The sequence below is a fragment of the Delphinapterus leucas genome, unplaced genomic scaffold (genome assembly GCF_059928025.1).
Source record: "Delphinapterus leucas isolate spDelLeu-1000000601 "Yukka" unplaced genomic scaffold, BTC_Dleu_Yukka2 spDelLeu_asBTCV2_sq25, whole genome shotgun sequence".
Taxonomy (NCBI): domain Eukaryota; kingdom Metazoa; phylum Chordata; class Mammalia; order Artiodactyla; family Monodontidae; genus Delphinapterus; species Delphinapterus leucas.
Window position 1 is genome coordinate 19,159,794 of NW_028322234.1, and position 23,053 is coordinate 19,182,846.

General features: G+C 60.2%; 2 protein-coding genes across 2 annotated transcripts in view; both read left to right on the forward strand.

The window, feature by feature from the left end:
* Positions 1-14,817, forward strand: part of SHC2 (SHC adaptor protein 2) — a 31,023-nt gene extending 16,206 nt beyond the window's left edge. The window contains exons 3-14 of the mRNA XM_089905851.1: positions 436-496; positions 620-739; positions 1,229-1,282; positions 1,411-1,462; positions 1,550-1,676; positions 2,877-3,033; positions 3,682-3,739; positions 4,184-4,303; positions 6,627-6,770; positions 8,613-8,923; positions 11,835-11,968; positions 13,170-14,817. Coding sequence (XP_089761977.1) covers positions 436-496; positions 620-739; positions 1,229-1,282; positions 1,411-1,462; positions 1,550-1,676; positions 2,877-3,033; positions 3,682-3,739; positions 4,184-4,303; positions 6,627-6,770; positions 8,613-8,923; positions 11,835-11,963 — 1,333 coding nt within the window. The 3' untranslated portion in view covers positions 11,964-11,968; positions 13,170-14,817. The remainder of the gene's footprint in view (positions 1-435; positions 497-619; positions 740-1,228; positions 1,283-1,410; positions 1,463-1,549; positions 1,677-2,876; positions 3,034-3,681; positions 3,740-4,183; positions 4,304-6,626; positions 6,771-8,612; positions 8,924-11,834; positions 11,969-13,169) is intronic.
* Positions 14,818-19,479: 4,662 nt separating this feature from the next.
* On the forward strand, positions 19,480-21,739 carry C2CD4C (C2 calcium dependent domain containing 4C). The gene has a single exon (XM_022565716.3). It carries the CDS (start codon positions 19,666-19,668, stop codon positions 20,926-20,928), a length of 1,263 nt encoding a protein of 420 aa, XP_022421424.2. The 5' UTR covers positions 19,480-19,665; the 3' UTR covers positions 20,929-21,739.
* Positions 21,740-23,053: the final 1,314 nt, after the last annotated feature.

Sequence of the window (23,053 nt, forward strand, 5' to 3'; positions counted from 1 at the left end):
CATTGTGTCTGGGGGCCCAGAGCAGAGGTCATCCCCTTATGCCACAGATGGGAATCTTGGCCAGCCTGTGGCCACACACAACTGGGGGTTCAGGCTGAAGGGCTGTGTCAGCAACCCCAAATCTGACCCCCAAATCTGTCAAGTGGGCTGTGGCTCAGAGGTCCGCTGGTCACTGAGAAAGAAAGAGCTGGAGGGGGAGAGCTGAGGGCAGGGGCACCTGCGGGGCACACGGGGTGGGTGGCTGGGAGCCCGGAGCCCCTGGTCCAGGCTTCCAGGTGCCCCAGCATTCCTCCCTCCTCTGAGCCCCTCCCCACTCAGGATCCACTGCACCCCTTCCTCAGCCCATCGCCCTCTGACCGCCCCTCCCCCCTTCTCTGAGCCTCTGCTCCCTCCACTCCAAGCTCTCTAAGCCCCCTCCCTCCTCCGCCCACACAGGGAAGCCATCAACCGGCTCCATGAGGCCGTGCCTGGCATCCGGGGCTCCTGGAAGAAGAAGGTGGGTGAGGGGCCCATGGCCTCCGGTTGGGAGCGAGTGGGGGGCTCATGGCCATCCCGGGGCCTGCCCCAGCTGGAGCCCCACCGCGGGCCCACCTTCCTGGTGCCCTGTGCCCCCCCGCAGGCCCCCAACAAGGCACTGGCCTCCATCCTGGGCAAGAGCAACCTGCGCTTCGCGGGCATGAGCATCGCCGTCAGCATCTCCATCGACGGCCTCAACCTCTCCGTTCCCGCCACGCACCAGGTGAGCGCCGCCCGCCCCTCCCCCCCCAGCCTCCGCCAGCCCCGCCCAGGGCGGGGTCTGTGGGCTCACCTAGGTGAAGCCTGGAGGCATGCTGGGCGAGGGCCCTTGGGTGAAGTGAAGGTGTTGGTGTGAACTGCGCACCGGGACGCGTGTGGATTTTAGCACGTGTGTCTGTGTGTCGAGGGTGTGGTGACGTGTCTGAGCCTGGTGCCCACGTGCGCATGTGTGAGAATGCCCACCAGCGCGTGGCGGGTTTGTCCTCCCGTGCGGCTGCGTGGCCGTGGGTCTCTGCGTCCTGCCCTGGCTGCGGGGCTGCCCGTCCACTGGGGCTCTCGGTCATCCTGACGTACTGTCGAGGGGATGGCTCATCCCCTCACCCCTGTCCTTCCGGCCCCCCTGTGGCCTTGGTCTAGTGACCGGCCCGAGCCCCTGTTTCCTCCCCCGACCCTGAAGCGGCAGCCCCGTGACTGGTGGTCTCTCTTCGGCCAGATCATCGCCAGCCACCACATGCAGTCCATCTCCTTTGCGTCGGGTGGTGACACGGTAAGGCCGGGACTGGGGGTGGACTCCCGGCCCCTCTGTCCCCCCAGCCCCGAGACCCCCTGCCTGTGCCCATCGGTCCCACCCCCCGCGTTGCTGGGACTCCTCCGCCCGCTGCCCTCTCTCCCCAGGACATGGTGGATTATGTGGCCTACGTGGCCAAGGACCCCATCAACCAGAGAGGTGAGGCCTGGTGGGGGTGGGAGGGGCCCTTGGGCTGGAGCGCGTCAGCCAGCCGAGGCCCCGCTGATGCTGCGCCACGCCCCCCAGCCTGCCACATCCTGGAGTGCTGCGAGGGCCTCGCCCAGAGCGTCATCAGCACCGTGGGCCAAGCCTTCGAGCTGCGCTTCAAACAGTACCTGCACAGCCCCCCCAGGGTTGTCGTCCCCCCGGGAAGGTACCGGCCTGCCCGCCCCATCCCCCCGCACCTCTGCCGGCCCTGCCCCTCCTCCCCGGGCTTGGGTCCTTGTCCCCTCCCTGCTCTGTGCCCCTCGTGGCCCACGGCTCGACCACCAGGACCCCATTTCCGCATCTGTAAAGCTGGGATTAAAAACATCCCGACTCCCGGCTGTGGTGAGGGCTCAGGGAACTGGTTGGCGGGGGGTGGCCGTCATACTGTCGTCATTAGTCTGCACGGGGGTGGCTGGCGCTTCTGCAAAGGGCCGGACTGCACGCCCTGCTGTCTCAGCCATTGTGGCGGAAGGCAGCCAAGGAGGATGTGTGAGCAATCGGCGGTGGGCTGTGTGCCAGCAGAACTTTATTTATGGACACCCCAAACTCTGAATTCCGTCTGACTTTCACATGTCATCAGATGGTGTTCTTCGGATGTTTTCTTAGCCATTTAACAGTTCTGCGGCGTAAAAGTGTAGAAACCGTCCTCCTCTCCTGGGCTGGCAGAGACAGGCAGTGGCCTGCGGTCGGCTATTTAAATATCTGGACAGACAAGAATTGGCTAGAATAAGTAGTGAATAAATGAATTTGTTAGAAGTCCGATATTCACCGATGAGGGGCCGGCGTGCGCAGCTGGACACGCCCCTGTGGCCCTCGCACGGGCTTGCTCGCCCCTCGCACACGCACACTGGGGCGGCCCCAGCCCCTCTCCTCCCCGGGCTGCAGGGCCTTCCTCTGGGCCCCCCACTGCGACCTGCTGTCCCTCCCTGACTGAGCGGCAGTCAGCGGCTTCCCGTCTTTTGCTCTGAGGAACCACACTTGCCTGGATGAGTCTCCATGGCATAAATTTCAAAGGCGCCATCCAGGGCCAGAGGGCGAGGGCGTTTTCAATGCTGAGGGGTGTCGCCACCCTAAGCCGTGGCTTCCGGGTTCTGGGTGCAAGCCTGGCGTGGGCAAAGGGGGCGGAGACCAGCTTTTCTGAGGCCCTGCTTGGTCCAGCCAAAGTGCTGAGGCTCGTGCAGAATCCCCTTTGACGGACAGAAAGGGGCACCCAGACCCTCCATCAGCAACAGTTCCTGGTGCCACCGCTCAGCTGATGGGGGGCGGTCAGGGTCCCTGGGCCTGGAGTCCTCGGCACCCTGTTGGGAGCCAGCCCCTTCCCCGTCCCGTGCTGGGACCTGTGCTCCCGCTGGCTCTGTGTCCGCAGGCTGACCGGGCCGGAGGATTCGGCCTGGGGGGACGAGGACGAGACAGAACACAGCTACTACAACCGCACTCCCGGGAAGGAGCCGCCCCTGGGCGGGCTGGTGGACTCCAGGCTCACCCCCGCGCAGCAGCCCTGTGCCCTCGGGGCCCTTGGCCAGGTCAGCCTCTGGGACCTCGTGGGGAGGGTGTCCCAGGGGGGCCTGACCCCCAGCCCCTCCTTCTGCCCCTGTCCTCCGGGATCCTAGAGGAGGGTCTCTTGTGCCGCCCCCACCTCCTTCCTCCCTCCCCAAGCTGCCCAGATCTGCTCGGCCCTATTCTTGACACTTCAGACGGGATTCCCATCGCAGACATTGAGGAAATGGGTACAGCAGTGATTGAATCAGGGCTTCCAAGGAGGATAACGAGAACGTACCCCAGGGAGACTGACCAGCCCTGGTCAGGAGGATGTCCCTGAGGGCAGGGTTTGGGCTGGGCCCTGACGGGTCAATAGGCGTCGCCCAGGAGAGCAGTGCAGGGAAGGGCATCAAGGTGCAAGAGACAGCATGTGCCGGGGCAGGCGTTCCCAGTGGGGACGGCCCATGAGGCTGCAGCAGAGGTGCGTGGTGGGCGCGCGGGCAGACGGAGGCCAGGGAGCGGGGCATGGGTTCAGAGCCGAGCTTCAAATCTGGCTTATAGGAGGGTTGGTGTGGGAGACTGGGGTGCTGTGCTGGGAGGAGGGGGTGCTACAGGCCAATCAGGAGGGTTGCCGTGGGAGATTGGGATCTGGGCTTGCACACTGCCGGAGGACCCCTTGCTCTCTTTTTCAGGGAGCATCTCCTGCTCGAAGAGACGCCCGAGGCCCGCAGTGGGATGTGGGCCCCTCAGGTACGGTAGGCTGCTCTCTGGGCTGTGGGGGGGGGGGGCCCAGCCCTCCCCCTGGGTCCCCACCGCCCCTCACACTGCTTCCACTCTTTGGGTCACTCCACTTTCACCGGCGAGATTGTATTCCCTCCCCACGCTCTTAGAGATTTGACAGCGTCTGCTTTTTTTTTTTTTCTGTGCAGACCAGTTTCCTTGTATTTTGGGCATAGGTACTGCATCTCGTGGTTCAAAGCACCAGAGTATAAAAAGGCATCCGGTGAAAAGTCAGTCTCCCTGCCCCATTTGTTTTATCCACCTCCCTAATCAGGTAACCGCTGTTAGTAGTTACCATGTTTTTTCCAGAATTTTGCATGCACATTCAAGCCAACTCAGACATACGTGGCTTTCCCCGGTTTTTAGACGGTGGCGTGCTATCTACCCCTCCACCTTGCTTTCCCCTCGTAACAGCCCAGCTTGGAATCCTCCCCACGTCAGGGCACGGCAGTCGCCCCCCTTCTTTTTCACCACGGCATCCTCCCTGCCACGTGAAGGACCGTCCTCGCTCAGACATTTGGGCACTTTTCGCAGGTATTTGCCACACCAGCGTCCACCACTCAGCTCTGTTCAAGGGCCTCCGTAGCATCCGTACCCGGGACAGTGGCCGCTGTTCCATGTGATACAAGTCACACAGCTGCCCTTTCGATTTACATTCCCACCAGGTATCATGAGCTTTTAACAAAATGGTAGAGTTTTCAGCCATTTAAATGTTAACGTTATACAACACTTACAGCGACAGAGAAGGCTAAAATCCCCTTTGCCCCAGCTCCGAGGTCGTGACCTCACCCCCCTGGCACTTTTGTGTCTCCTTTCAGCCTTTATTACCAACAGGCCCCCAAAGAAGTCAGGACCCCGAGGCAGGCTGCGGACACCTTCGGTCTCTCTGGGGCTCTGGCTGCGTCCGTGTGCTCTTCTGAACGGCTGCGTGCTAGTCCCCTGTCCTTGGAGTTGCTTATTGACGTGGCCCCCGCTTGATGGGTGGCAGACCCCTTGGGCCCCCCCGTGTGTCCCTCCCACGGATGCTGAGCTGTGGATGGAGTGCACACGTCAGCCACGGTAGGGAAGCTGCCAATTGGCTCCCCGATGTGGCCGGGAAGTGTGTTTTCCCACCAGCCCTGCTGTGGCTGCCTGTTGCCTCACAGCCGTGCTGACATGTGTTGGGCTTTTTTTTTTAGATCTTCCCAAACAATCTGGGCATTTCACTGCCGAGCATCAGAACCCTACTGGCTCCCAGAGCTTGTGGTTAAAGAACACTCATGGCATTGGGTGCCCAGCAGGTGCCCAGCCGTCATCTGGCCCTGGTCAGCTATTTCTCTGGGACATGGGCTGCTCAGGCCTGACTCCCAGGGCTCACTAGCATTTCCTACCCCTGAGCCTTTGCACATGATGTTATCACTTCTTATCATGCCTTTCCCAAGTCTCTGGCCAAGAACTCCTACCAATATGTCAATGCCCCAGCTCCAATGCCCAGAAATTTTCTCTCTTTGGACTCCTGCAACCCAGGTTTCTTCCTTCTCACTTCACCTTGATTATAAGGGGCCGGGAGAATCTGTGCCTCCTCTGTGAAGACTGGGAAGCCTGGGCTGAGGCCCCTCGGCCCCCATCAACCACCCAGGGCGGTTTCATCTTCACCCCTACTTGTGAGGAAGCTACTCCCATTCTCTCCATTTTGCAGAGGAGGAGACTGAGGCACTGAGAGGTGACCTTACTTGCTCATGCCCACAGAGGGTGGAGCCGATGTATGAGCCCAGGTGTCTGCGAGGGTTAAGGATATAATTGGCATAAAACAGAGATCGTGGCTGCGGGCCCTTGGGCTGCATTTGGCCACAGTGTATTCAAAGGTCATTATTTCCCTGCCAACGATTAAAAATGGAGACGTTTAGAAATGGATTGACACTTCTGGGGAAAAAGAAATGCACACGTGTCCTTTGAACGTAGGAAAAGATGCTGAACCTTGCTCAGAATAAGAGAAATGGAAATTAAGTTCCCCCAGGATGCCATTCTCACCTACCGCGTCAGCGAAAATCCAACAGTCTGATAATACACGGTGGTGAGGCCTTGGGAACAGGGCAGAGGCAAACTGGTGAGGATCCAGCAGATCTGGACCGAGGTGCTGAGGGACCCGGGGAGAAGCTCCACCGAGGATACCTTTTCATGGTGTTGTGGCTTTTGAACCATGTGAATGCTTTATACATTCAAAAACAAAACTGAGAAAAGAAAAGAAAGGAAAGCCTAAAATAGAACGGAAGCAAACAAATGACCTGACCATGTATCATGTTGATAACATAATTACAGGGAGAGCAGAATTCTATTGTTATTATTATTATTTTTTGCGGTACGCGGGCCTCTCACTGTTGCGGCCTCTCCCGTTGCGGAGCACAGGCTCCGGACGCGTAGGCTCAGCGGCCATGGCTCACGGGCCCAGCCGCTCCGCGGCACGTGGGATCTTCCCGGACCGGGGCACGAGCCCGCGTCCCCTGCGTCGGCAGGCGGACTCTCAACCACTGCGCCACCAGGGAAGCCCTGTTATTATGTTTTAAACGTGGAGATTTTAACATAAACATTGGGGTTCCTGCCTTCCCTTGAAACTGGGAAGCTCTGGCCCCCTGGCCGCTTTCCTGCCTGGCAGACGGGCGTAGGTGTGGGGGGGGGGGGCTGGGGGCGCGGCTCCCCGTGACCTCCGCGTCTGCACAGCCCCCGCGCTTTTATGCGGTTTTTCACTCCTAACCCTGCTGTGCAAAAGGGCGGGGCTTCCCTCCTGGAGGGAGACAGGTGTGGGCGGGGCTGCCCTCCAGGGCCCTTGTCCTTGGGGTCCCCCGGCTGACCCCACCTCACTCCGGCTCCCCAACCCCAGCCCCGCCCGGGGATGGCTACGTGCAGGCAGACCCGCGGGGCCCGCGAGACTACGAGGACCACTTGTACGTCAACACGCAAGGTCTGGACGGCCCGGAGACCCTGCAGCCTGAGGACAGCCCCAAGAAGGACCTGTTCGACATGAGTAAGTGGGGGCGAGCCAGCCTGCTGGAGGAGGCCGGGCCCGAGCAGCCCGTGGCCTGATGGGAGATGCCCTGCGTCCTCCCCTTGGGACTTCTCCCCACGTTATAGGGTTGGGGTGGAGAAGTGTGCTTCCTATGGTACTTCCTCCTCGGTGGGACCCTCCAGTCTCTTGAGGGTAACCCAGCTCCCTCTCTATGGGGGAAGAGAGGGATGGGGGGCGTTCAGGCATCTCTTCTCTGTGGGACGCCTCAGTCTGCAGGAGGCCTAGCTCCCCGTCTCTGGGTCTCCCCAGTCTGATGAGGGAGTTTAAGCTCCCTCTTCATGTGACTCCATGGTCTGAGGGAGGAAGCCCAAGCCCCTTAAAATGGAAATCCCAGCCTAATGGGGAACCCCCAGTCGGAGGAGGTAGGCCTAATCCACACCTTGATAAAGTGACTAGCTGGTGGTGGAGGCCATTCCTTCTTCCCTCTGGGATGCCCCAGCCTGAGGGAGGGCTCAGCCTGATGGAGGAGGTTTGGGTCCAAAATACCCTCCTTTCCTACAACATCAGTATTATTTATTTATTTGTTTGTTTGTTTATTTGTTTTTGGCTGAGTTGTGTCTTTGTTGCTGCACGCGGGCTTTCTCTAGTTGCCGTGAGCGGGGGCTACTCTTCGTTGGGTGCGCGGGCTTCTCATTGTGGTGGCTTCTCTTGTTGTGCAGCACGGGCTCTAGGCGCGCGGGCTTCAGTAGTTGTGGCTTGCGGGCTCTAGAGCGCAGGCTCAGTAGTTGTGGCGCGTGAGCTTAGTTGCTCCGCGGCGTGTGGGATCTTGCCGGACCAGGGCTCAAACCCGTGTTCCCTGCATTGGTAGGCGGATTCTTAATCACCGCGCCACCAGAGAAGCCCTGGAAATGTCTTCCTTCACAGTTTGCAAAGCCTCCTTCCCTCCACCGACAACTCGATTTCTTGTCATTACAGCAGTGACATGACACCTGCACCTGCTGTGGCCCTGCTGGCCCCCACAGCAATTTCAGATGGGAAAGGAGGTGCTCCGGGTGTGAACTCCTTCTGAGGCAGGCTGTCCCCTTGGGTGACCAGCCAGATGGTCCAGCAACCCCAGTGGAGAAAGTGATGCTTGTTGCCAGGCGCCCATTAGAAATCCTGGGGTTGCCTCTGATTTGCCCTCCTTGGGTCATGTGCTCATCCCCCAGCCAATCACTAGGCCAGGGGTGCGAGATGAATATGCTGATTGGCCAGGACTGGTCACATGTCCTGGGAGCGGGAGGCTGGGTCAGCTTCCCCTAGGTCACTGGAGGAGTCAGGGAGGAGTGATCCGGAGGGACCAGAAGTGGAAGGAGGGTGGAGGCCGAGCACAGACACGCCAGGGCAGGGGTCAGGGCGGCGACTGCACTCCAGGGTGTTTGAGCTATGCGGCCACATCTCAGAGAGGGTGACTGGCTTGCACAGTGTCACAATGGTGCCTGCTGGGAGCCTTAGGAAACTTAGGAAGACCATCCGGAGCTTTTCCATTAAGAGTTTGGAAAAGAAAGGGATGCCTGCTGCCTACCGCCGAGGTGGAGCATGTAGTGGAGGCCCTGGCCAGTGCGGTCAGACGAGCTGCTGAAACAAGAGGCATAAACACTCGGAAGGAAGCCAGTGTAACAAGACAAGAAAAAGAAGTAGGTGTGCACCTTGGAAAGAAAGACATGCTCGTTCTTTGCACATGCTTAGAAAATCCAAGAGAATATATTGCGTTACTAATAGAACCAATATAAGGTGAAGGAGCAGGTCCCCCCAGCCCAGGCCCCTCCCTCCCCGCTGGAGGCAGCTGCCCCCCGCCTCCCGCACGGTCTTCGCCCACAGGACCCTTCGAGGATGCCCTGAGGCTGCACGAGTGCTCCGTGGCCGCGGGTCCGGCGGCAGCCCCTCTTCCCGTGGAGGACCAGTGGCCCAGCCCGCCGACCCGCCGGGCCCCCATCGCCCCCACGGAAGAGCAGCTGCGGCAGGAGCCCTGGTACCACGGCCAGATGAGCCGTCGGGCGGCGGAGAAACTGCTTCGAGTGGACGGGGACTTCCTTGTGCGGGACAGCGTCACCAACCCGGGGCAGTATGTCCTCACCGGCATGCACGCAGGGCAGCCCAAGCACCTGCTGCTCGTGGACCCCGAAGGCGTGGTAAGGTGGGCGTGGGGGCGGGGCAGGGGTAGGGAGGGGGCCGGAAGCTGCGTGGGGTGGGGTTGGGGTGGGGGGCCTGGGGCAGGTGTGGAGCCGGGCTGGGCAGGGAAGGGACCTGGCCTCTCCCCTCAGCCCAAGGCCCAGGGCGCCCGCCTTTTAAGCGCCCTTTAGGTTTAATGAAGTATGTTTCAGATTACAGAGCCCTTTACTCTGTTTCCCTTTACCAGGTATTTTAGAATTACAAAGTATTTTGCAGTTTTAGAAGACTTTTAGGTTTTACAAAGGACTTCCCAGTCTATAAAGCATTTAGAGGGGTTACAAAACCTTTTCCAATCTCAAGGCCTTTTAGGACTTACAAAGTACCATATTCCATCATTTGCAAGATGCACTTTTTTCCCCCACATTCTATCATTGCTAACGCATCTTGCAAACAGTGATCTCTTTGAGCGATAAATTTGGTCGTTTCAATTTCTAACGTATCTGAGGGTTCACAAAGCACGTCTCCATTTACAAGGAGTTTCAGGGCCTGCCCGCAAGTTACGGAATTGCTTCAACCCTCTGGTACACACTTTCCTCTCATTTTGACATCTCTAAAGTCTTGATTTTTTTTTAAACCATCAACTGCATCACTTTTTTTTTTTTGCGGTATGCGGGCCTCTCACTGTTGTGGCCTCTCCCGTTGCGGAGCACAGGCTCCGGACGCGCAGGCTCAGCGGCCATGGCTCACAGGCCTAGCCGCTCCGCGGCATGTGGGATCTTCCCAGACCGGGGCACGAACCCATGTCCCCTGCATCGGCAGGCGGACTCTCAACCACTGCGCCACCAGGGAAGCCCAACTGCATCACTTTTATCATTACTGAACTTGGAGGTTTTCTCCTCTCCTTGTGGTACATAAATTGTGATGCATCTTGCAGCTGCCTTGAGTCAGTGAGGTTTGGCATATTCTATAGCTCCTAAAGCATCTTAGGGTTTACAAGGCATTTTCCAATCTACAAGGAGTGCTAGGGTTTTGAAGGGTTTTCCATTGTCCAAGGGCCTTGGGCTTTGTACTGTGTTTCCCTGGTGAGAAGGAGCGTGGGGTGTTAAGGGCCTTCTCAGAGTTTAGCAAGTGCTTTTACCACCTCCAGCTGAATCCTCGGCGCCGCCCTGGGGGGCTGCGTGTGCTCCGTGCCCTATACGGGGCACACGGGGGTGGCGACTGTGTGGCCTGGCCCAGGTGGGGCCACGGCTCCAGGCCCCTGTTCTGTCAGTTCCCTGAGCCACCTCCTCACTCGTGTCTGATCGCAGTGTTCACAGCTGTGACCTCAGCCTGGCGTGCTGTCAGCCCTCCCCCAGGCCTAATTCCCTCTCAGGTAAACAGATCTCCAGGATGAGAGACGCTATAGAAGCTTCAGAACCTCCTTACATACTTGGTTAACATGCAGGTTCCCAGGTCCTGTCCCCAGTGCCTGGGAAATAGGTGGTTTGCCGCGGGCCCAGGCATGTGCGTTGCCAGCCCGCTCCCCTGGTGATTTGTGCCCAGCGAGTCTGGCATCGCCCATGAATGTCTGGCAGCTGGCGGCCGGCGGGTGTGTGTTGCGTCCAGGTCTATACGTAGGATGCTAAGATTTTCTCATTCTAAGATGCAGGTGGCTTTTAGATTTGGTGGTTCTGATTTTCAGATCCATGTCTACAAGATTCCTGGCGTGTATTCATTTCCTAGTACTGCCCTCCCAAATGATCACCAACTGGGCAGCTTAAAACCACAGAGATTTATTCTCTCCCAGCTCTGGATGCCAGACGTCTGACACCAAGGCGTTGGCCGGGCTGGTTCCTTCTGAGGCTCTGAGGGAGGATTGGGTTCAGGCCTCCCCCTCAGCATCTCATGGTTGCTGGAAATTCTTGTTCTCTGGCTTGTGGACACATCACCCCAGTCACCGCCTCTGTCTTCTCGTGGCCCCTCCCTGTGTCTCTGTGTCGAAGCTTTTTCTCTTCTTATAAGGACGCCGGTCACTGGATTTGTGGCCACCTGAGTAATCCAAGATGAACTCATCCTTTTTTACTCTTTTTTAAAATTAAGTTTTTAATTGAGGTATAGTTGATTTACAATGCTGTATTAATTTCTGCTATACAGCAAAGTGACTCAGTTATACATATGTATATACATTCTTTCCTATATTCTTTTCCATTATGGTTTTCCCAGAATATTGAATATAGTTCCCTGTGCTATACGGTGGGATCTTGTTATCCATTCTATGTATACTAGCTTGCATCTGCTAATCCCAAACTCCCAATCCATCCTTCCCCCACCCCGCTCCCCCTTGGCAACCACAAACCTGTTCTCTATGTCTATGAGTCTGTTTCTGTTGTGTAAATAAGTTCATTTGCATCATATTTTAGATTCCACACAGAAGTGCTATCATATGATATTTGTCTTTCTCTTTCTGAGTTACTCCACGTAGTGTGATCATCTCTAGGTCCATTCACGTTGCCGCAAATGGCGTTATTTCATTCTATTTTATGGCCGAGTAGCATTCCGTTGTACCTGTGGACCACATCTTCCTTATCCATCAAGGTGAACTCATGTTAATCACATCTGCAAAGAGGCCTTTCCCAAACAAGAGCCCATTCACAGGTTTCAGGGGTTAAGATGTAGACATATATTTTGGGGGGGGGCACCATTCAACCCGCTACAGGAAGCGTGGCCCCAGAGTGCTGGTGCTTTTGGAGCCTGTGTCCACACGTAGTTCTGGAATTCTGAGGCTGATTCTGTGGTTGAAGTCTCTGACCCAGTGGTTCTCAGCCTTGAGCGCGAGCTGTCGGAGGGCTCGTGAAGACGCAGCTCCCCGTCAGCAGGTCTGGGGCTGGCCCGAGAGTTTGCCTCTCCGACAAGCTCCTGGTGGTGGTGACGCTGAGGCCTCTGGCCCCACAGGTGCGGACGAAGGACGTGCTCTTCGAGAGCATCAGCCACCTGATCGACTACCACCTGCAGAACGGGCAGCCCATCGTGGCCGCCGAGAGCGAGCTGCACCTGCGTGGTGTCGTCAGGCGGGAACCCTGAGCCAGGTGCGTCCGGCCCCGTGGGCTCCCAGCCCCCATTTGCCAGATTTTTCTCATCTTAAACACTAAGATGCACACGCCACATAATTCACCCACAACTCAGTGGCTTTCAGTGTCTCCACACAGCTGTGCCACCTCCCCCCATCTAATTCCAGAACATTCCATCACCCCCAAAGGAAACCTGTCCCCATCAGCAGTCACCCTCTGAGTTGTTTAGGGTAACTCTGTGTTTAACTGGGGGTAAAAAGCCCCCAGAGGAGGTGGGTCTGGTGGGGCTGGAGTGTGAGGCGAGGTGGGTGGGTGAGAAGGTCCACCTGTGCCTGTCACTTCTGGAACCTCGGGAAGTCTTGAGTGGGTGAGGGACAGGCAGGTCTTGGTGATTCCAGGGCCTCTCTGGTTGGTGGGTGGGGGGGCTGGTGTGAGGTGGGGGCCTGGCTAGGCAGGGGAGGATGCGGCCGAGCTGGGGCGCAGAGGGGTCTGGGTGGCAGCCACAGTCTTTGGGGAGCAGACAGAGGCAGGACCCGGGGATACAGGGAAGCTGGGAGTGGGGGGCTCAGCTCGCAGAGGGAAGGGGTTGGTGGAATTTCCCCAAAGGCTGAGAGGTGCTTCTGGGCCAGGTTGGGCTGCTCTCCGGTCCCCATGACAACAGTCTCTTTCTGCCTCCTTCCCCACTCAGCGCTGGCCTGCTCCCTGCCCCCAGCCAGGCCTCAGCCACCACCGCAGGCAGAGACAGGATTCCCAATCTGGGGCAGGGCTCCAGGGATGGGGGTGGCCTGTGGAACACCTGAAACGACCTGCGGCACCGTGGGGCCGTGTGTGTGCACGTGCCGGGGTCTGCCCTGCTTCCCTTCTACTCTAAGTTGTTTGTGACCCGAGAAGCAACACCGATGGCAGTAATCATAGGTGCTAACACAGCAGCTGTTGCGCCCAGGCCCTGAGCTCATCCCTTCTCCACATCTTCACTGACTCCCAGGCACCGCTGACAAAGGCAATGTTAATAGCGTTCTCAGCAGCCCAGAGAGGTTAAGGGACTACCCTAGGTCACACAGCAAGACCACGGAGGAGCTGGGACTCCAACCCTGGCCCTCAGCCTGAGGCTTGACACTGGCTCACTTTGCTGCCTTGTGACTGAGGTCTCTGACACCTGAAGCCGGGTCTCCGGTTGCTGTCTCTGCTGAGCCTTGATCTCTCCTTCTTTCTCCCCCAGGTTGTGGCTGTCAGCCTGTGGCTCCTGTCCCCGCTCCCCCCGGATGGCCCCGTAGTGGCCTTAGGGGCCCTCAGCCTTTCTCTGGACCCTGGTCGGGCCGGAATCGCCGCTGACTCTCCTTCCTCCGCGTGGGTCTCTGGAATCTTCCTTCTCCAGCTGGCCCTGGGCTGGGCTGGGTCAAGCCCGCCAGGAGACAGAGTCCACGACCCCTTTCTCCCACCGAGCCCTCTGCCTGCCGCCAGCCTTCACCTGGAGTGAGAGCACACATACCAAAGACAGAGCCTTTTCTCGCCTTTAAAGAAAGTATATCAAAAAGCAGCCATCTATCTCGGAGCCCTGGCCCAGGCTCCCGATGGGGCAAGGAGGCACCGTTTCCTTTCCCGGCTGGACGTCAGCTCACCTCCCTGGAACCAGCAGGTCCCCAGTTCCCTGGCATGGAGATGGATTCCTGTCCTGGCCGGGCTCAGATTTTCCACCTGAAAAATTAGTGCACAGTTGTCTTTTGGGGGGAGAATCGAGGTGCTTTGGGCCCTCAGGCCAGGGCAAATGCTGATGTGGAAGTGGGGGGCAGCCTTGGGATGATGGGGGTATCCAGGCAACCCCAAGACAACTGACACGGGTGGGGGTGGTTGTGAGGCCCCCGCCCTCCCAGCTGTCAACCTGCACTGGACACTTGGACTCTGTTTGTAATTAAACCTGGGAATGACCATGGGGCGCGTGAGCCGTCCTGCGCCTTACAAGGCCCTCTCGGGGTGGGGGTCTGGGTTCAGTCTCCTGGTGGGAGGAAGCCAAGGCAGCACCGGATTTGGCCTCCCCGGGGCTGGAGGAAGAGGGAGACAGGCCCTGGCTGTGCCCCTGTTTGTGGCGGGGGGGCGGGTGGCGAATCCCCTGACATTTCCCAGAACCTCAATCTTATCCTGAGACAAAGCACACTCCAGCTCCTCTGTTAAACATACCCCCAGCTTCTCTTTGGAAACACTCTATCTCCCAAATGCCAGAAACTTCTTCTGTCCTTCAAGATACCCCAGATATCTGGCAAAAAGCTCTTTGTTTTCTTCTCCAAATAGCTCCTAACTTGTTCTGAAAGATGGCCTGACTTCTCGGTCTCCCAACGTCTCTCGTCCTCATTTTCCTGAGAAGACCCCAGTTCTCTCTCAGGCCCCTTTATCGACCTCAAAGCCCCTACTTCTCCCGTGTGCCCAGCTCCCTGCTCTGGCACCCGACTCTCTTCTTCTGACCTTCCCTCACATGATTTCTACTTCCCAGGGAGACCCCCATCTCTCCCCAGGACCCTCCTTCAACTCCTCCCACAAACATGGAGGCATCCCTCCCAAGGAGGCACCCCAAGCCTCACCACATCCCTGCCAGGCTGGGCCACACCCCTACCCAGGGTCTGGCTCTGGGGAGGGGCTGTGCTTTCTCTGCTGTCAGCAGGCTCTGTCCCAGGCTGTGGGGGGACCTGGTAAGGGTGTGGGCAGTGAAAGCCACTCTGGTCTGCCTGTAACTAGGGGGGAAGCCATCAAAAGGCAGAGCCAGAAGGGGACTCTGATGCCATGTCTCTTACTTCAGAGATCTGGAGACAGAGCCACCAATCCATCCATCCATCCATCCGTCCATCCACCCACCCATCCACCCACCCACCCACCCACCCATTCATCCATCCACCCATCCATCCATGCATCCACTCACCTACCCACCCACCCATCCATCTACCCATCCCTCCCTCCCTCCATCCACCCATCCATCCATCCATCCACTCACCTACCCACCCACCCATCCATCCACCCATCCATCCACCCATCCACTCACCTACCCACCCACCCATCCATCCACCCATCCATCCATCCATCCACTCACCTACCCACCCACCCATCCATCTACCCATCCATCCATCCACTCACCCACCCATCCGTCCATCCATCGTTCATCAGTCTACTCACCTATCCATCACACATCCATCCATCTAACTACCCATTCACCATTCATTTGTCCATCCATCCACACCCCCATCCTAATATCCTTTAATCTGCCTTCATGACCTCCTCTTGTCCACCTGCCAGGACCCCTGGTGGGTAATGGGGATGCAACGGGTGACCAAGACAGACCCGCTCTTGTGGAGTTTGTCAAATGACATTAATTAGCAGGTCACTGCTAAGTGTCTGATGACAACCATGGGAAGGGAAGTGCCCTGGAGCTTAGGGGCCCCAGGAAATCCAGGAGGATGAGCAGGGAGGCCCCGAGAGAGGAGGAGAGAGATATGGGCGGAAGGGATGGTGTGTGCAAAGGCCCTGGGTGTGTGGAACACAACTTCTTCAGGAGACAGAAGGATGGCCAGAGCGGCTGGAAGGGAGATCAGAGGGGCGGTGGAGCGGGGGGCACAGCTGGGCAAAGCTTGGTGCCAGAGAGAGCCGCTTGGGGCCTTTTGAGCACAGAGGTGATAAGATTTCCAAGTGGGAATTAAGCTGTGGGGGACAGGATGGGACTGGGAGGTGGCGGGCAGAAAGGACCGGGTGGGGGGGTGGGGGGGAGTGTCAGATTCTGGAGATTTGTAGGCCATTCATTCCTAGCTCTGGGTCCTCCGAGACCCAGGTTCCCCTTCAAAGACTCTATCTAGCACCCCACCCCGGGCATGTGCTAAGAACTGCACAGACTTGGAATCCTGAACTTCTCCCCACTTTACAGATGAGGAAATAGAGGCTCTGAGGAATGAGGTCACTGCCAAGGCCACACCACTGGGAGGGGGCAGAGCCTGAATTCCAACCCCATCACCTCCCTATCCTGCTCCCCGAGTCGGGAAAGCCAGGCCTGGGGTGCCCCATGGTGACGGGGGCTGGGAACCTGGGCCCCGCACAGCTAGCTCCTGCCCCATTCTACCTTCAGTTATTCAGTCAACAAACGCTGCTTGCCCCAGCTTTGCCCTCAGGGAGACTTGGGGAGGGAGGCAGTAGAGACGGGGGTTCAAACTCCACCGTGCTGCCTTGGCCAGTAGCTTCCCTTCTCTGAACTGGGTGCCCTGTGGCTTGGGCCTCCCTTGTGCCTCAGCGTCCTGCTCTGTAAACTGGGGATGATGGCCCTCCCCCGACGCAGACTACCCTGTGCCTTGTTGGGCCCGGGACCCTCCTGGGAGCTTGCAGACAGGCCTGCGCCCCCTTTTCCAGGGAAGGAGGCGGAGCTCAGAGGGGAGGCCACTGCTTGGAGCCAAATGGGCACCAGGTGGCCCCTCTGGACTGGAGCTCAGATCTCTTGCAAGCCACCTCCTGGTGCTTCCTCCCAGCCACCCTTAGGTCTGCCACATCCCCCTCCCCATTCAGTGGGTCCCTGGCAGGGTGTTGAGGATAAAGGCCACCCAGCATGAGGTGGAGGGGGCCCTCTCTCCAGCTTGAGCCTGCAGCCTGCAGCCTCCCCATTTCTGATTCCAAGAAGGCTGCTGCTGAGGGGGGGAGTCCTGGGGGTGCTGCCATGCCCATCAGCCGAGGGCTCTGTGGACCCGGAGAGGTTCCTGTTTACAGAAAGGGACATGGAGCTGGGCTCGGAGCTGAGCTGACCAGCTGGAAGGGCCCCTCCCAGGGTGGGGTCCCTGGCTCCACAGGGCAGGCCTTCGGGACCTTCCCCAGGTGCCTTCCCCCATCCCCCTGCTGTGCCTCAGTTTCCCCAAATGTGATGGGGTCGGGATAGGAGTGGGGCTTCCGGCTGAGCCGGACCGTGGTGGGGTCAGGTCCTGGGGCTCCTCCCCCACTGAGTCCCCTTCTTCACCGGTAGCAGCATCCGTGGAACCCACACTTAACTCACACGTTTCTGGTCCCCGTACTAAGCGTTTTGCAAATAGTACCTCACCCTGTGGAATCTTCACTCTGACGCTGCAATTCAGGGGCAGGTGTTATGCCCATGGACTGCTAAGAACACAGAGGCACAGAGAGATTTGGACACTTGCCGGAAGTCACACAGCAGGAATAGTTGGCACCAGGATCTGAACCCGGATACAAGGCTCCGGACTAGCGTCCTGAGCTACTCAGCGCAGAGACCAGCACAGAATAAACTCACTGCCCTCCTCCCCCAACCCAGCTGGGAGGAAGACCCCGCTCCCAGCGAGGCGAGGGTGTGTGGGGAGCGAAGCCCCAGTACCCAGGCCGGCCTGTCATCGGGACGCCTGAGCCGGTCACCTCGCCACCCTGGGCGGTGGCTCGAGGCCCCTGCGGGGAAGAGCATTGTTCTAGGGTCACCCTTCCTACTGTGGCACTCCGGGCCCAGCAGGGGTGACTGACATCAACCGAGTAATTACTCGAGGGTATTTTTCATGAGAGCTGAAGTTAAGGTTTCGTGGGCTCTGTTGGGCTGTGATGTGGGGCAGGCAGGGCAGGCTTCCTGGAGGTGGCAGTGAAGTGATGCATTCATTGGTATCTGCCTCCTTTGTCAGACTGTGTGGCCACGCCAGTGTTGCCCCCAGAACAAAGGGGGGCTCAGTGTTTCCTGGGTGAGCAAAGTTGAGACAGGCCTCTTGAGGGAGCCTCACTTTCCCCATCTGGACAATGGGACTCTAAGCCCCACCTCACTCCAAGGTCAAGTGGAAGTGTTGGAGGGGCCTCTGTCCAGCTCCAGCTCAGTCTGCCCCCCCACCGTCCCCCCTTCTGCTGTTGAACCAACCGTCACTCCAGACCAGCCCCCATCCCAGCTCCAGCCACGACGATGCTCGGGGACCTTTCTGGAAGGGAGGAGGCCCCTGGAATATGATAATTAAATAAGGTCTAGGCTTCCCCTGCTCTGCATCAGTCTTGGCAATACAGTATCTTGCTGGACTTGGGACTGGTCACTCGGCCTTGGATTCCAGAAGAGGAAACTGAGGCTGGGAGGGAGGAAGGAGTGAGGAAGAGGGGGGTTGGGGCCAGCATATCACAAGGGTGGAGGGTGGAATCCCAAGACACGCTGTGGTCTCAGAGCTGCCAGGCCTGAGTCTCCTGGTCTTACCCTTGCTGGTTTAGCCATCTGTGAACTGAAGGGGGGTACTCTCTCCTTTCTCCCCGAATCACATTTTTCCTGTTACATTTTGTCATGGGAGCCACCAAACCTACGGTTAGTATTTACCTGTGTATTTCTGTATTGGCGTCCTTCCGACCAGGACACATCACAAAGCCGGCAGCTGCATGCCAGCCACAGCCATGTTCCCAGCGTCCAGTAGGTGCTCGATAAACATCTCTCCCATGAAGGAGCAGCGCCCTGGCCGGCTTCTCGGGTGTCTGCACTGAGCCGCGTCTCAGCGGCAAGCTCCTTGTTTCTGGAAAGAAACCTTCACCTTCCTCATGTGCAAACTGGAGACAGCCATAGGACGTACCCGCCGGTTTTTGTGGAATGAGTTGGGGGGAGGGCGCTAAGAGCCTGGAACTGAGAAAGTGCTCACTAATAAATTCAGCTGCCGTTATTATTATTGCTGTTCTTTTACTCGTCAGCGTAAGTCGGGAAATGGCCCTCAGACGAACTGAGGCAGGGGCCTGGGGTTTCTAGGGGCGTCAGCAAACCGCCACCACCTGCCTCCTTCCCCCCACCCCTTCAGTCCCCGAGTCCCCGCGAGGCTCCTCGGTTCTGCCCGCTGGGGGCTGCGCAGACCGCCCGCCCGGTCCCCGGGGCAAGCGAGGCGGGGGAGGAGGGCGGCCGTACTAGGAGGAATACGGCGGCGCGGCGGCCAGCTGGGCGGTTTCCCGCCGCCGCCGCCGCTGGTGAATGAGTCCGACTGCGCTGCCGCTGCCGCCCGACCGAGGCTGCGCCCGCGTCCCCGCGCCCCCAGCCCTTGCGCCGAGACCCCGGCGTGTCCGCGGACCAGCCAGCCTCGGCCACCGTCCCCGGGCAGGTGAGTTCGGGGCCCCGCCACGCTCCGCGGGGGCTGCTAGGACCCCACCCCCACCCCCAGCCGAGTCCCGCGGGGCGGGGTGGGGGAGAGGAGGGGAGGGGTCGGTTCGCCGCGCCGCCAGCCCCCAGACTCACCTCCTCTCCCTTCCCTCACCCCGGATGCCTGGACCCTCGGCCCGGGAGAAGCCACAGGTGGGTGGGAGCTTGGGGGGGGGCGGAGCTGGGACACCCCAGGGTCCACCGTATGCCCTGGGGTGTCTTCCCCCTGGACTGAGCGCGGACCCCTTTAGAAAGCGCTTTGAGATCCTCAGAACGGGGGTGGGGGCGAGAGTGGAGCCGCAGTCCCCTGGGAGCTTCCCGAGAGTCAGCGCCGCCCCCACCTCTCGGGCCGGGCTTCGGCACTTGGAAGTTAAGCGCGATTCCTCTGGGGAGGGAGGGGAGGGGAGGGGAGGGAGGGGAGGGGAGGGGAGGGCGAGCCCACCCCGCCACGGTCCTGGGCCTCAGCGCCTTCTGACCCCGCTGGCCCCGTGCAGGGCTCCCCCCAACGGGTGCCGGGAGCCCCTCTTCCAGCCCCCGCGTGCAGGGGGGCCTGCAGCTCCCGACCCCCGCTTCTCTTCCCAGGCTCCGCAGATCCCTCCAGGCTCCTGCCTCCGCCCCGATGAAGAAAACCAACATGTGGTTCTTGGAGCGGCTTCGTGGGTCAGGGGAGAATGGAGCTACGGGGGGCGAGGGTGGGGACAGGGCCGCCAAGGGGCCCCTGTACAGCAACGTGCTCACGCCCGACAAGATCCCGGACTTCTTCATCCCCCCGAAGCTGCCTACCGGCCCCACGGAGCCGGAGGCTCAGGCTGAGCTGGGGCCCTCGACCTCGGAGCAGAACCTGGCCTCTGCCGCGCCCCGCCGCGCCCCCCGGAGCCCCCGGCTGCCTGCCAAGCTGGCCGCCGAGAGCAAGAGCCTGCTGAAGGCGGCCACCAGGCATGTGATCCAGATCGAGAGCGCGGAGGACTGGACCGCCGAGGAGGCCGCCACCAACGCCGACCCCCAGGCCCAGGGGGCCATGTCGCTGCCCTCGGTGCCCAAGGCCCAGACGTCCTATGGCTTCGCCACGCTGGCCGAGAGCCCCCACACACGGCGCAAGGAGTCTCTGTTCCATAGCGAGCACGGGGCTCTGGCCCAGGTGGGCTCCCCGGGCACCCGGCGCCGTCGGGGGGGCGTCAAGGCCAACGGGGGCGATGGGGCGCCCAGGGAGGCCGGCGGTGCCCTCATGAGCCCCGGCCGCTGCGTCAGTGGCGGGGAGAGCGACACGGGGTCCTCGGCCGAGTCCTCGCCGTTCGGGTCCCCCCTGCTCTCGCGCTCCGTGTCGCTGCTCAAAGGGTTCGCCCAGGACAGCCAGGCCAAGGTGAGCCAGCTGAAGCACTCGGTGGGCCGCCACGGCTCCCCGTCGGCCGACGACAGCACGCCGGACACCAGCCCTAGGGCCCGGCGCCGCCTGGCCCGCAGGGCCACTCCGGAGCCCGGCCCCGAGCCCGGCGCGGCGCCCCGCGCGGAGCACGCTGTGCGCATAGGCCCGCGGGGCAGCGTGCGGCTGCTGGCGGAGTATGAGGCGGCCCAGGCCCGCCTGCGCGTACGCCTGCTGGCGGCCGAGGGCCTCTACGACCGGCTCTGCGACGCCCGCAGCATCAACTGCTGTGTGGGCCTGTGCTTGGTGCCCGGCAAGCTGCAGAAGCAGCGCAGCACCATCGTCAAGAACAGCCGCCATCCCGTCTTCAACGAGGACTTCTTCTTCGACGGTCTGGGGCCGGCCAGCGTGCGGAAGCTGGCGCTCAGGATCAAGGTGGTGAACAAGGGCAGCAGCCTCAAGCGGGACACCCTGCTCGGGGAGAAGGAGCTGCCCCTCACCTCTCTGCTTCCCTTCTTTTAAAGGCCCCCACGCCCCCTCCCGCCGGCAGAGGAGACCCCGCCCCCACCCGGATCCGGCAGGGGAGGTGGTTTCCACTCAGGCTGCCCGGCCCTGATGCTGCAGCCCATGTTGGGGGTGTCCTGGGTCATGCTGTTTTCCAGAGGAGAAGGGAGGGGGCTGCCGGGGAAAAGAAGGGGTCAGCTTGCAGGGCTGAGGGTCCCCCTGTGCCCCAAGTTCCATGCCCCTGCCTCACCCCTTCCCGAGTTCTGGAACCTGGGCCAGGAGGCAGCTAAGGCCGATCACAGACCCAGAGGCCGCCGGTCCTGAGGCCCAGTCATATCTTCTCCTCTGCTGCATGAGTGTCCTCCTGCCACCGGCCCGCCAGACCCTGCCCCCCGCCCCCCCAGAGATCAGGGCCAGGCCCAAGTTCTGCCCACGGTGCCCCTCGGGGCTGTGGGAGCGTCCCTCCTGGGGTGGGCTGGCTCTGGGCAGTCCTCGGTCCTCCCAGGCTCTGGAGGCGAGAGCCACGTCTGAGCCACTGCCTGGCAAAGACAGGCAGCCGTGGAGGAAGTCCCAGCAGATGAAAATGGGGGCAGTTGCTCCCCTCCAGCCGCTCGAGCGAGACAGCCCTCCTGTCAGCTGTTTTCCTCCATCGCCTTCTCTACACGGGACCCTGTGGCCCTGCTGGACGTTGGGATCTTCCCTCCCCTGGAGGGGTTGCTCAGAACGTACCCAGAGAGCAGAGCCAGCCCGGGGGCCCCGTTCCTCCCTGGCCCCTGCCCCCTCCGGTGCATTACCCAGGAAGTGATGCCCAGTGACTGATGGCCTTGACGTTTACTCCACTCGTGTACATAGGATTTGGTTAGGGTGGGTGGGACAAAGGGGAGGCTGGGGAGACCCTGGTTGTGGCTTTTCGTGCTGCTAAAACAGCTGCGTGGGTTTAATTGTGTCAGTTTGTGGGTCCTTGAATGATTTTTGTGGAGGTTTCCTGCTCAACGAAACAGAAACGATACAGTTTGAAGCAGGGTCCAGGCAAGGCCAGCTCTGCCCCTTCACCTCTCCTGGGCTGCCTGCTGGGCGAGGATGGACCCGGCCAGTCTGTGGGGATCCTGGGGTGCCCCTCCCAGTCCAAACGTTGTCCCTCCTGGCTCTGGGTCTCCAGATCATCCTGGGGGAGGGATGAAGGAGCATGTTTCCCTCCAGCGCCCCCGGGGGCGGGGGGAGGAGCATGTGTTCCCTTCTGCGCATGTGGTGAGATACCTGTGCACCCTTGAGGCCGAGAACGAAAGCCCTTGGCACTAGGGTCCCTTGCTGTGCCCCCTCCGGCCTCTGTCCTGGGCCTGCTCCCTTAGGCCCTCTGCTCCGGGGGACCACCGGGCCAGGCCTGTGGGTGGAGGGGGCAGACAGCCCTGCATGGAGTGAGATGCTCAGACTTTCAGCCCCCTTCTCTGACCCTGACCGCTCACATCCCCGGCTTTCCTTCTGGGGGCCCCCATTTTATAGGCCCCAGCACTGTTTGACATCTGTGTTTGAAATTGACTGTGGGTACATCTTTAAGACAACCTCCCCCAAGTGTTTGTTTATAACTGCTGTTTTTAGTGCAATAAAGGTGTTCCAGGGATGCGGGGGTGGAGATCTGCTGGCTTTGCTGTTTAATAACAAGAGAGGAGTTTTGTCTTGAATTCCAGGGAGGGTGGCGGGAGCCTTCAGGATGAGTGAAGCCCTCCCCACCCAGCCTTTTAGAGCCTCTGGGCCTCTCCTGCTTGGGGTGGAGGCAAGGAAGCGAGACTGCAGCAGGGCAGGGACCCCCAGGCCCTGTTAGGAGGACATGAGACGTTCATCCCGCAGGTGTGCGTGAGAGCGCTGCTCTCGCCCCGCCAGGGCCACGAGCATCCCACCTCCTAGGTGTGGAGACCCCGCCTCTCAGTCACCCTCCCGAGGCAGCCTGGCCCAGAGCCAGGATGTGAATCCGCACCCTCGCTGCAGCCACCGGGGAGAGCCATGCCAGGATCGGCCCCTTCCGCGCTCTGACCTTCTGGGGACAGAGGCTGGACGTGCAGGGCCGTCGTCGACGGGGACCCCCTCAGATGCCATCAGCTGCCAAAGCGGGAGCGCCGCCGCTGACCTGCCCCTCGCTCCCGTCTGG

Excerpts from the sequence above, each read along its gene's own strand:
- C2CD4C (XM_022565716.3), top strand. The coding sequence starts at position 19,666 with ATGAAGAAAACCAACATGTGGTTCTTGGAGCGGCTTCGTGGGTCAGGG.